The 12,810-nt window shown below is 37.8% G+C and overlaps 1 protein-coding gene across 1 annotated transcript in view; it reads left to right on the forward strand.

Annotated features, from left to right (window-relative positions):
- The window catches only part of gabrr2a (gamma-aminobutyric acid type A receptor subunit rho2a), a 72,500-nt gene extending 60,787 nt beyond the window's left edge, over positions 1-11,713 (forward strand). The window contains exon 9 of the mRNA XM_042500606.2: positions 7,814-11,713. Within this exon, the coding sequence (XP_042356540.2) occupies positions 7,814-8,149 (336 nt within the window). The 3' untranslated portion in view covers positions 8,150-11,713. The remainder of the gene's footprint in view (positions 1-7,813) is intronic.
- The last annotated feature ends 1,097 nt before the right edge of the window (positions 11,714-12,810 follow it).

Below are 12,810 nucleotides of genomic sequence, written 5' to 3' on the forward strand. Positions count from 1 at the left end.
AAACTGAAATCAAATGTTTTATATATAGCACTTTTCATACAAATGCTTTATACAATAAAACCTATAAATAAAAAGATAAGAATAGATAAATATAATATTAATGATAAGTAAGTAAGTACATAAATAAATAAAATACTAAAAATTGTAGATAAAAGGTAAATGAAAGGATAACCGCATAAATAATAATAGAAACAAACTGTTAAAAATAATTGAATAATATACCATCTAGTACAGCAGGTTAAAATGTGTAAAAAAAAAATAGTTAAAAAATAAATAAATAGATAGTTAAATTAAAAGCCAAACTAAAAAGGAAGGTCTTGGGTTTTATATACCAGCCCCCTCTGCTGCCCTCAGGTCTGCAGGCAGGCTGTTCCAAAAATATGGACCATAGTTATAAAACAGATGCTTCAGCGTGAATTTTGGTTCTTATTTTTGGGACTTTTAAAAGGCCACTGCCAGAGGATCTCTATCTCTATCAAAATCTCTGTCAGTAGGAAATGAACTCGACCGTACCACTGTGGAACAGTCATTGTGCAAGGATCATCCATTCGACTTAAGTGGGTCTCAGATGAAGAGGACTTAACATCACAAGTGGGCAATGAAGAAAACAGTCAATTCATTCTCCATGAGTGGATTTGGTGACAGTTTCAGCAAATGAGACACAAAGTTTTTTTCTTATAAAAGTTACCAACTGCATCCTTAAGTGGCTCTTACAGCCTGAGTCAGCAAAAATAGTTGTACAAGGTTGCATTGTGGAGTTATATTTGGCTGGACAGGTTTCTCTCTGGTGCTTTCTAAATGTGACTGATAAACTCCCAGGACAGGGCTGTGGCAGACTGGGACAGGCAGCGTGGGTGGTAGACATCAGCGGTCAGTTTAAACAGACTGCCTCTCTTCATACAGTTTAAACCATCACTCAGCTGTGTTTTCCAGTACATTTTTGGCTCTATTGGGGCCTTAGAAATTATAAAGGTATTTACACACTTTTTTATCAAGCTAATACACTCATTCGAGATTAACTGTGCCTCACCTTGAAAGCAGGTGAGAGCAGGCAGCTGCAGCAGGAGGCTGCAGCAGGAGGTGATGACAATCAGCTGCAATCAAACTTGACAGTTTCCCAACAGCTTCCAGCAGCCTTCAACCTGTACAGGAAGCCACACAAACACTCACATCCTGTTAGATGTGATTTATTAAACTGTTATCAGACTCATATATCAGTTTGTTCGCAGTCTCCACTTGTTTTAACCCTCTGGTGCATTTTACACGCTTATTATTTTTCATTTTTAGATCATTTTGATTGTGTTCATGCATGCATTTTGGCAAGAGTTTTTGTTTAGTCTGTGGATTTTCAGCTCAGCTCCTACAATAATAATAATCTAAAATATACTGTGGAGACAACCTTGTTACATTCATATTAAATACAAAAAAAACCATTGAAACTCATTCCAACTGATCCCACAGCCATCAAGGCATTGTATTATACCTGGTCTCATTCTGGGTTTTACCTTGGAATTTGTCATTTTGACTATTTTCCAGCTGATAATATCAATTTAACCATATATGGCATATGGAGAAAATACAGCCTAAATTATTTTCATTAGGTGCACTGTCACAATCAGTGTTGCTGCGAATCATTGACATGTCCAAGACTGGGATCTTCCAAATATAAAAAAAATTTAAAAATACTTTGCCTCAGCCAGACAGTCAAACAGCTTTCAGTGCTGATCAGTCAGACAGCCTAAAGTCAGGGCTTCACGTCTGTATGTTATTTTAAGATTTCTCACATCCCACTTATCACAAGTATTTGTGTTGTTCAATAGTCCTACTTAAAATAGGTAATTAGAATATATAATAAACTACATAGTTCATAATGACTGTATTTAGTCTCTCTGACACTAAACATCACCATCAGCCACAACATGTGTCCTGTTAACAGAATAAACAAATATAACAAAAATAATATAAATGTAATGTTGTTGTCACGAGAGGTAGAGTCATTGAGGGAAGATGCATTCTCTCCCTGTGGCTGCAGCAAGGACTACAAACCATCATGGCATCCAGTTAAAGACTACAAGAACCACAATATGCCAGCAGGCAGCCAAGACACTGACTGTTTGCCCTGTGAGGGAGCTGAAGGGAGTCAGTGTATGTAGAGGAGGAGAGGACAGTGACTGAGACAGACAGAGAAAAGCTGAGTCTTTAGTTCCTGAGGACAGTGAACTAGTTTTAAAGAAGACTGAATACACTGAGTTGAAGTTGGAAAGCAACATTGAATTGTCTTTATTTCCTGTGGCTGCTTGCAGGAAACTCATGTTTGCTTGGCTGAACATCAGAAGAATGTATTGAGAACCTACATGAGCTATGACAGCACCATCAGTGAAGAGAAACACTGTATGCTGATTTTTCTTGCAGTGGGCTGCATGGTAGCTAACAGAGACAGGAGGAGTAGGCTAGTAGGCTACTACATGCTTGCAAAGACTTCTATCAAACACAAATCAACTAAATCGAAATGGATTTGCCATTATAAAGTTGATGTAGCACATTTCATAACACAAAAACTACATAAAAGTAAAAAATGTCAAACAGATCATTCTGCTTCCCTATGTGCACATAGGGAATATTGCTGTGGTGTCGACTTAGTCTACATGGATCTTGCCCAAGTATCTGATTTGGAATCTCGATTTGAATGGCCGTTTTCATTGCACTTTTTTGAGTGGGAGATCATTCTTTGAACAATGGAATGTGGCATAAAAACATCAGAGCAAGTCAGGATGAAGTCGGACACAAATCTAACCAGCATGCATTGTGTGGTGCTGGCTATCAGCAGTGATCGATTCTGCACAGATCTTGCTCATGTCGAATGAGCCTAATGACTCCAACACGTGAAACAGGCTGTTACAAGAGGAAAATTTAGCCTGTTACAGCCTGCTGTCCCAAATCTATTAAAGTCCATGAGTGTTGAGCATTTTATGCAAAAAGAAGCAATAAAATTGCATAATGGATATATGAAGTTGGGGTTCAAAGCCTCTTAAAGAGAAAGAGGGAGATATTCTGTTTTATGGAACAAGTGGGGCAAATCCCTACCTGCTGGCAACATAAAGAAGTGTGGTTCAGTGACAAATAGTGAACAAGAAGTTAATATAATTCTGAATGAATGTCATTAAACATCCTGAGTGGTATGCTTACAATTTCAAAAGCCCAGAGTGTGGGGAAAGCAACAACACACGTGCCCAAAACCTTTGGCAAGTAAAGTGAATGGTACAAATTGAAGCCAAGTGGGGCTAATTGCCTGCTGCCCTGCTGCAGTTTGAGTGACTGTTTGCCAATTACTGTTTTCACCGTTTGTTCCAAGTTGGCAGAAATGCAAACAAATGGGAAGATATTACAGCAAATTATGGGTAACAGGTGTGTTTCCAGGCAGATTATCATCTCTGTTAAACTGTGTGTAAAATGTGGATAAAAAAAAAAAAAAATGTTTTATCAAATTGTGAAAGTGTGTATTTCCTGATGATGCATCTTTGCAAAGTAGTTGTTTCCCCTCCACTGAAACACTACTGTGCAGGCTTATACATCAGTAACAAACTTTTATTTTGGTTTTAACTATTTTGTTAATGATATAGTTTTTCATTTTTATTTTGACGGGCGCTGTCAAAAGGTATGGGTAGGTATTCAATTGTCACTGAATCAGAATAACCAAACAGAGAGCCAAATTCATTCTGGTCTGTTGATATGACTTTATTATACAGTAAATTTACCTTTGTGATCTATTGAAGAAGTTGAAGTTTGAGGGTATGACAGTATTAGATTATTATTACTGGTGTTTTATGACACTGAAAAAAGAAAAATTGAAAGCATGTGTATATAGGCAAGAGAAAGAGAGGTAGCATGCATTTGTGGATCAAAGCCTGGCACACACTTAAAGATCATTAAAATCTTAACTGAGTTAGAAAATGTGAGAGCACACACACACACAACGACAAATAATGACAGATTTAACAGTTTTGTTCTTATAATGTTTGGTGTGCAAAAAGATGATCAGCACAGCACATAACACACTAACAGATTCTATCCAAGAACCAAGTCCAAGAGTCCAAGAGTCTCCACTCTCAAAACTCAAAATAATGCACAGTCAAACACGACTTCAGAGAAAACAGACATGGCGGACGACAAGCTAAATGTGGCTAGTAATTTCTGTCCCACTCCTCTCTTTATCAGCTGGATTGTGTTATGTTTTACACGACATGTTGTACAAACACTCGAGTTGTTGCCACAAATCAACAAGTCAGTCCTCCATTTGTGAAATCCGTCTCACTTTATGCTTCCTGTTAACACCGTAGCCATGTCTTATGTTTGTTGTGCTTCTGTTCTCAGTCAGCTTGCTTCCTGATTGGTTGTCGTTCTGTTCCACATGACAATGCACAGAGTGCGTGCTCAGCTGTTCTCGGTGCCCCACCCCACACACACACACACTCACAATGGGATTTCTGATCGTGATTATTGAACATGTTTAATATTTAGGATTTCTTCAAAGAAAATCAGGGAGGATAAAATCACTCACACCACACCATTGGATAATCAGGCCTATTAATCTGTGACAGGTTACATCTAAAACAGTTTGAACGCAATGTTCAGTATGAGAAATGTTTTTGCCCTGTGCCGCTTTGAAACAATATCAGTAATGTATGCTTTCGTCAACCTTTAGTTCAGAATGTCCTGCAGAGTCCAAGATTATTGAAGACATTTTTGTTCTAGTTTTTCTCAATTTTTGTCTTTTTTTTCTCTTGAAATGCAAGATGCTTTTAAGTCTCCAGGCTTTTAAAATACTCAGTGAAATATTTTCTTCCTCTCTCTCACTTCTGCTCTCTGAAGATCATTGTAATAGATCAAACAATTGATTTTTATTTTTTTGTCACTCCAAGTACACACTACTTTATTTTAAGGGGTTACGTGATAAAATGGTACATTCTAACATGGGTTTAAATGTTACATATAAATAATCCTAATCATTACTATAAAAACCATTAATGTTGCATAGCAGGTAGTTTGACTTCTGTATACAGTCAGTCTCTCTCGGCATCCTTAACTTCCAGTGTCAATGTAGAAAAAGTTCAGTTTTAGGATATAAAATTAAATGGAAACCAAAACAAAAGGTAACACAGAGTACATAGTATATATGGTCATTCATTTTACTTAGTGTTGTAATTCAAGCCTTTGTACCAGTCCAACACTTTTAGACCTTGAATAAAAAATATATTTTATGAGATGTCAAGTCTCCATGGTAACCATATAATTCCTCAGCATCCAGCAGGGAGTGCAGGTATCCGTAGAGAGGATACTGTACATTAAGCAACCCATGCAGTTTGGAGAATTTTTCAAATGGACAAATGGCCTGAAAACTAATACATAATTCATATTCCAATAAATGTATTAGGGAAATAAATATGACTCTCTTTATGTCTTTGTTTCATTTTTAATTATAAGGTAAATATGACAAAGGAATGGGGATGACTGCCATTATTGTACTCTTGGTGCCTGAACGTATTTTTCCCTTCATTTTTGGGTAATACTGGGATTTAAGATAGTAAATTTACTTTACATATACCAGCCTTATTTTTTTTTTTAAAAAAAAGAAAACAAAATGTTGCTTAACTTCTAATGTTTGTCAAATTTCTCTCTCACAGAAACACAGTGGTGAATTATTGGGGTTATTTGGGGATGTCAGTATAGATGTTGAGGTTTATATCCCTGAGCCCAGGCTGTTGAGTCAAATGCTGTTCCCACAATCACTGATCCAGTCTTTGATGTCTGTACTTTAGGGAACAAAAAGACTTGTTAAATTTAAATACTCTTGAAACAGCTTGTCTGTGTTTATTATTAATTTTACTGATTACCCTCTGGAAACAATGTATATTTCTGCCAAATATTTAGTTATTGTTGCCTGTAGTTATTGTTGAGAATCTTTGCTCTAGACCAGAGTGTTGAAGAAACTGAAGTGTTAGTCATGTTAAAATATTTACAGCACGAGAGTCAGGTCACCAATGTTGCATTCGATTATCCTCTTGGAATAATGAATAATTATACCAAATATATTGTTGCCTGTAGTTATTGATAATTCTTGCTCTGGACAAGAGTGTTGGAGGGACTAAAGTTTTAGTCGAGATGAAATGTTGGCCTAATAAAAGCCAGTTACGTGAGATTAGTCTCTGAGGACAATGTTTATTTCTACCAAATATGGTATTGTTGCCATATTTGTTGTTGAGAAATTTTGCTCCGTACGAGAGCGTTGGAGGGACTAAAGCATTGGTCAAGTTTAAATGTTAACCTTATGGTAGCCAAGTCAATACTATTACATCAGATTATCCTCTGGGGACAATGAATATTCTAAACAAATATCGTAGCCTTGTTGCCTGTTAAAAGTTCTTGCTCTGGGCCAAGTGTTGGTTGGACTAAAGCATTAGTCCAGTTGAAATGTTAACCTTACGAAAGCCAGGTCACTAGTCTTACATCAGATTATCCTCTGGGGACAACAGATATTCAAACCAAATAGCATGCTGATATAATCCTTTAAAGTGATTTCAGTTCAGTTCAGTTTAGTCAAGTCAAGAGTTAAGTTCAAGTCAACAATCCTTTTTTTTTGTTTAGTTAGTTAGTGTGGGGCCCCTATCTTTATTTTCCGTTATATCTTATCTGTAATCCACGTGGTGAATAAGGTGCAGATCCCTGGAATTGATCCTGGACCTTTTGTACAGCCACTGTGCTGGTTAACTGTACCGCCCGCCGCTGGAAATCCTCCCTAAGAAATCGACCATAAAGAAAACAACCTGCATACCTTGTAACATAACTCAAGTTAATGTCCACGATTTATTTTAAGGTATGCAAATTAGTTTTAGAATCATACTCTTCTTGCATGTTTTTACTGTAGTGTTTCTCTATGGTTCAAAAATTTCTTAGAACATGAACATGAATAATTACTTGTAAATATGACAAATACAACACTAAGCAAAATATATCAAGTTTCAACTTTCAACATCACAAACACACAATAATGAATTCTTTTTTATCAAAGAAAACACATTTCTCCGATTGTTTTTTTCGTTCATGGTCATGAAATTAGCATGAGGTTATGTTGCTTTAAGCTAGCAGTGAACAGTAAAACATGCACTCACGGGAGAGAAAGACACAAAACATAAAAAGTTGGTCCTCCATGGTCCAGTAGTAAACTCAGAAACTTTAACACTCCTTCTCGATAACTCTGACATCAATTATTAAGGACAGAAACTTAGTTTTAAAGATAATTTTCTTATGTTAACTGCTTGCACGGTAAACTCTGTTTGCCCTCTTCCCTTTCACCTTCCTTTCCGTCTCTCCCAACCTGTTTCTTTACTTTCAGAGAGGCTAGCAGACTCTCTCATTCTACAGGAGCTTGGAGTTACCTAGTGGATGGTTTTAGGAACTACAACATTAATAACATGAAAACAGTGTCTAATGCATTACGAAAAATCTAATTAACACTCAAACAGTATTTGTTACATTTATGGGGGTTACATCATTGTTGTAGTTGTTAAGACTTCTTGCTTTGGACCAAAGTGTTGGAGTAAAAAGCAAACTAATAATCACTGCTGTAAATAAAGTCCACAATTTGCATGACAGAAATGACCATGGATTACCAAAGTCAGCCATCCACTAAGGACACAGATGAGTTTTCATCACTCATTTTATTACGTCAGACTTTGGTTATTTGATAATGTCACAAAACTGTGATGTAATCCATTAGAATTCCATTACTGATTACATTGTATTTCTTCCCCACCAGTCACTGCCCTGCACTTGCGGGATCTCCCAGACCCGAACCATGACCATGCTGGATGGTACCTACAGCGAGGCTGACACCAATAGCCTGGCTGGCTACACTGAGGAGCCGATGGTGCCAGAGGAGGAGCAGGAAGAGCTGCACGAGGTTCCAGAGAAACCTGAACACATGGTGGTCCATCTGTCAGTGAGCAGCGAGTCCACGACCACCAAGAAAAAGAAGAGCCTGCGGGCCCTCAACATCATCCAGAACACACACGCCATTGACAAATACTCCCGGATGATTTTCCCTGGTTCGTACATTTTCTTCAACCTGATCTACTGGTCCGTCTACTGCTGAAAGACACTCCTGAGTCTGGACTGAGGCCAGGTGAACACACAGACAGTACAAATGCTGCATCAGAATGGGACACCAATTCTATGAGTGCTGTTACACTGTATGTCTGGTCCTACAAAGTGCAAGTTATGCAAAAATTCTGCATTGAGACTTTGGGAATGATCAAGCACTTCTTTTTTGATTTTTTTTCCTCATGCAGCAATCTGAATGTTCATTGACGCTCTAAACTATAAACAAAGAAAATAATCTTTTGAATGGTGTTTTTAAACTACTGATGCTAATTCTCTTTTCAGCGTCATTAAGTGTCAACTGCTGTTGAAAACTCTTTGTCTTCATTAATGCTTTTTCTGAGATGATACCAGCTTTGGTGGGAGACAAAGTACACTTTTGTATTTGACTCATGCCATTGACAGATAGGGATAATGTACGCTTTGTGTGCGTTCATGCTGTGAGCTACTCAGTTAATGGGTCTTTGTATTTACATTTATTGGCGATGATTGTTAAGCTGAAAATCACCATGATTTTGAGTTTTTTAGGCCCATTATCTATCAGTCATGACTTAATTATTAAAGACTTGATTTTCAGTATGTAAAATAACAAATTTTGACCATAATTTTTAAGCCTGTTAACTCAAAATAAATGATGCCACCTTTATACGTATCATGTGGACTCAGCAGGTGCCATCCAGCCATCGTGTATGGTAAAATAACAATGCAACCAGTTCCTGTCTGGTCACATTCTCATCTCATGGGCACGTAAAAGGTGCCTTTTGGCACAACTCACGCCCAAAGCACTGACAAAGCGGCGCTATTTTACCAGTTTGGAATGAGAACAGGCTGTTGAGACTTAATTTATTGGTGCTTTTAGCTAAATACCAATTAGCTGACATGCTCATATTAACATTCTGAAGATCTTTAGCTTGTTATGTTTACCATGCAAAAATTTGCAATTACAGCTGAGGCTGAAGGGAATGCTATGAGTTTTGCTGGTGTTTGGTTATTAGCTAAAGTACTGGAAAAATAAACTTGATGATGATTGCACTCGATGAAAACTCAGGATCGCTGTTTTTACAGTTCAATCTGAAGTTCATAGTAAGGTATTTCACTCAAAACCAAAAACGTCAACCCCATGGTGGTGCTAGAGGCAGATTAAGTCAGATGATTACCAAAGGCTGTTTCATTCTCTAGGGGTACTTAATGTCTGTAGAGAATTGCTTATCAGTCTATTTAATATTTACCAGAATATTTCAGTCAGTAAGAGAATCACCCCTGAACCTTCCCCAGAGCTCCACTGCTAGCACTGCTAGGGATAACTTTAATCAATGAATCTGACGGTAGTTCATGGTCAGTCAGAGTGGATTTAACCAATGAGTCATTTCCGCCAGGCTTGACAGGCAAGTCTCCAGTCAGGTGCTATTAAACTGTTGCAGAAGAAGTAATTTGATATTTAAGTAATAACCTTGAGATAACAGGCCTAAAAAGATACTGGGAGTCATGGCCAAATTTCCGTAGCACTGAACATTTAAATCATGTACTTTTCCAGGCTAGTCTCATACACTGTTCATACTTATACTTATGAAAAGTAATGCACTGTAATTCATATGTTACTCACAAAATTGTGAGCCAACAGGCTGTAGTCATCTGACCAGTCCTCTGTCACTTAAAAGGAGGACGTCCAGTCATCTAGTGACAGAGTCCATGTAGGGCAGGTCAGGGTGGTAGGACTTTGACCCATAAGACTGCTAGTTCTGTCCTTTGTGAAAACACAAGTGACAACACTCAACCATGATTATTTTCCTAAACCAAAGTAGTAGGGGCACTAATTCAATATCCCACCCATGTGCATAACTATTCATAAGATATCATATGAACCGTTATGTGAGGAGCATTGATTTTTCACCAATTTTGTATGGGTTTTGTTATTTTTATGCTATTCTGATGTGTTAAGACTACAATGACTTTTTGATAAACTGGCCTCTTGGTTAACTTTTGTAGCAACTGCACAGCACAACACTGGATGACTTCATGGAAAATCTTATTTATTGCTAATTGCCTTAGCATGTGATGGACATATGTACCAAGTAGGCTACTTAATGACTGTGGTGATACTTGTACAATAACGGTTAAAAGATCAGTTAGCCAGTGGGACATTTTCTCCAAAGGTCACTGTAGTCATCTATCCTTGTTGGCAAACAAAACAAACAAAGCTAGCTTAAAAAAATGACTTCAGAATTAACCAGTACCTTACTGGTGAATGCAGCCATTCATTTGATATAATGTCAAGGGGGTTGATTTCTCTTGGCTTTGAAAGAAAATAAACCGCAGATTTGGGAAACTAGAATCAGCTTTCTTATCCATGTCACTCTTAACAAGCAGAACACGCACTTTCTCTTAATTTCTTTGGAAATGACTATGGTGCTATGTTAATTGCTCTTCGCATAGTGTAAAAATATTCTCCTTGAACTGGCTTGTACTTCACCTCCCTGCTGAAAAAAAACAGCTTAAGATGGTTAAGGTGGTTGACCAACTTGTTTGACCAGCGTAAGGTATGTTTTTGCATAAGTTTTGATGGTTTAGCTGCTCATACCAGCTTGTGATGGTCACTCTAGCTGGTTTATACAGTGAGGTTCCTGTAAAATTAAAACCAAATCAGTGTCCTTGGGTATGGAAAATAACAGTGTGGTGAGAGAGAAGTGTGCAAAGCAAAGGGCATAAATCAGTTCAGTCTACTCTCATGGGATATGCATAAAGATAAATGTGTACAGCTTGATAGGCGGCATGTCCAGCTGGTGGCCCATCCAGTTAAACCAAAAACACTAGCAAGAATTGGATCAACTAAAACCAGCAACCAGCATAATCTGTTTTTTAGCTGGTGTTATTTTTTAAAAAATCCATTTTGACTCATTAAACCTAATAAAAAGAATTAACAGTGACCAAAACAATATGACTCCGAATTGCAGTGATATCCTTTTTTTTTTAACAAACTAGCTTTGGTTCTTGAAACAGATCCGTTCTGATTCTTGGAACCTTAGTGCAAACCAGCCTGCGTTTCCACCAGTGTTGCATGGAACCACTATTATCAAGGATGTGTCATCAACGTAAAGCATTGTACAATGCAAAACATAGGTAAACAATAGTATCAAAATTGTAGATTACATAGATAACCTGCAAATTTTTGTTCTGTTAAAACAGATATTAGTTTTTACACCAAAAACAAGCATGAACCAGCTACTAATGAGACCACTGCACGCTCTTTGAAGATTTCTCACTTAACTTCTCCATTGTTGCCTTCTCATCCTCTCTTTCCAACCTGTAGAATGACTCAACCACTGGTGTCATCACCGTTTAAAAGGAAAACCTGCTAGTTTTTGTTCCAATTAAGAACCAACTTTTAAGGTTCTGAACCAATTAAGTTTTGTTCAAAATAATCTGAATGGTTTAAATTTAGGTGCAAAAACTGTGACAGAAGTGGTTCCATGTTGGTAAAAAAAAAAGTATGAGAGTGTTTGTGTATGACTTATCTATTATGTTTATTAAAGACCACCTAAGAAAATGGTAATGAACACAGTTCCTCAGACCACCTAACTATGTTTTTTGTCATTTGTGAATTCTAACTTGTGTGTGCATTCAGCAGTGACAATGTTCCATAGAGAACTAATCTTTCTGACCACCTCTGTAGCCCTGTAATAATTTCAGCTTTTTGAAAGACTGAAAATAAAAATTGTCCATAAGAAAATACATTGTCTAGTGGAACAAAGACAGTGCATCAAATGGGTGCAGGGCTTTGGGTCTTTATACGGTGGCCCAGAGGTGCAAAACACAAGACTTCACAGAACAAATGACCAAGAAAAAAACAAATCTAGTTTTAAAAAAAAACATGAAATCAGAACATACATTTTAACCCTTTTAAGCATCCATCCATTTTTCATCTGCTTATCCGGGGCAGGGTCACAGGGGCAGCAGGCTGAGCTGTACCCCAGACATCCCTCTCCCCAGCAACACTCTCCTCCTGGGGGATCGGAGGGTGCTCCTAGGCTAGATGAGATGTGTAATCTCTCCAGTGTCTTCTGGGTAGGCCTCCTACCAATTGGACATGCCTGGAACACCTTTAATGAGAGGCAACCTGATCAGATGTCCTAACCACCTCAACTGGCCTCTTTAGACGTGAAGGAGCTCTACTCTGAGCTCCTCACCCACTCTCTAAGACTGAGCCCAGACACCCTGCAGAGGAAACTCATTTCAGCCGGTTGTATCTTCAATGTCATTCTTTCAGTCACTACCCAGAGTTAATGACGATAGGTGAGGGTTAGGACGTAGATGGACCAGGAATTCAAAAGCTTTACCCTCTGGCTCAGCTTTTTTCCATGTAAAAATCTCAATTATTAAATAAGAATTTATAGCTGTTAAATGGTAAATCAACTGCACTCATCAATCAGCGCTGTTGAAAATAGAGCTCATATAGTGAAGACAGACAAATTATAGAGATATGAGAAGCCTGCAGTTTGCATAAAGAATGTAAGGAAACATGTTTTACTTGGCAGGAGAAAAAGAGATGCAGTACATGAAGAAGTGACCACTTTAAGAGCCAGCGAGGCCGAAGCATCCAGCTCTAAGAGCGGAGCTGCCACAGTGTGATGTCATTTTACATTATGGCACAGCAGAGCT

This window comes from Plectropomus leopardus, chromosome 14 (assembly GCF_026936395.1).
Source record: "Plectropomus leopardus strain MGB_pleo_1.0 chromosome 14, ASM2693639v1, whole genome shotgun sequence".
NCBI classification, from domain to species: domain Eukaryota; kingdom Metazoa; phylum Chordata; class Actinopteri; order Perciformes; family Serranidae; genus Plectropomus; species Plectropomus leopardus.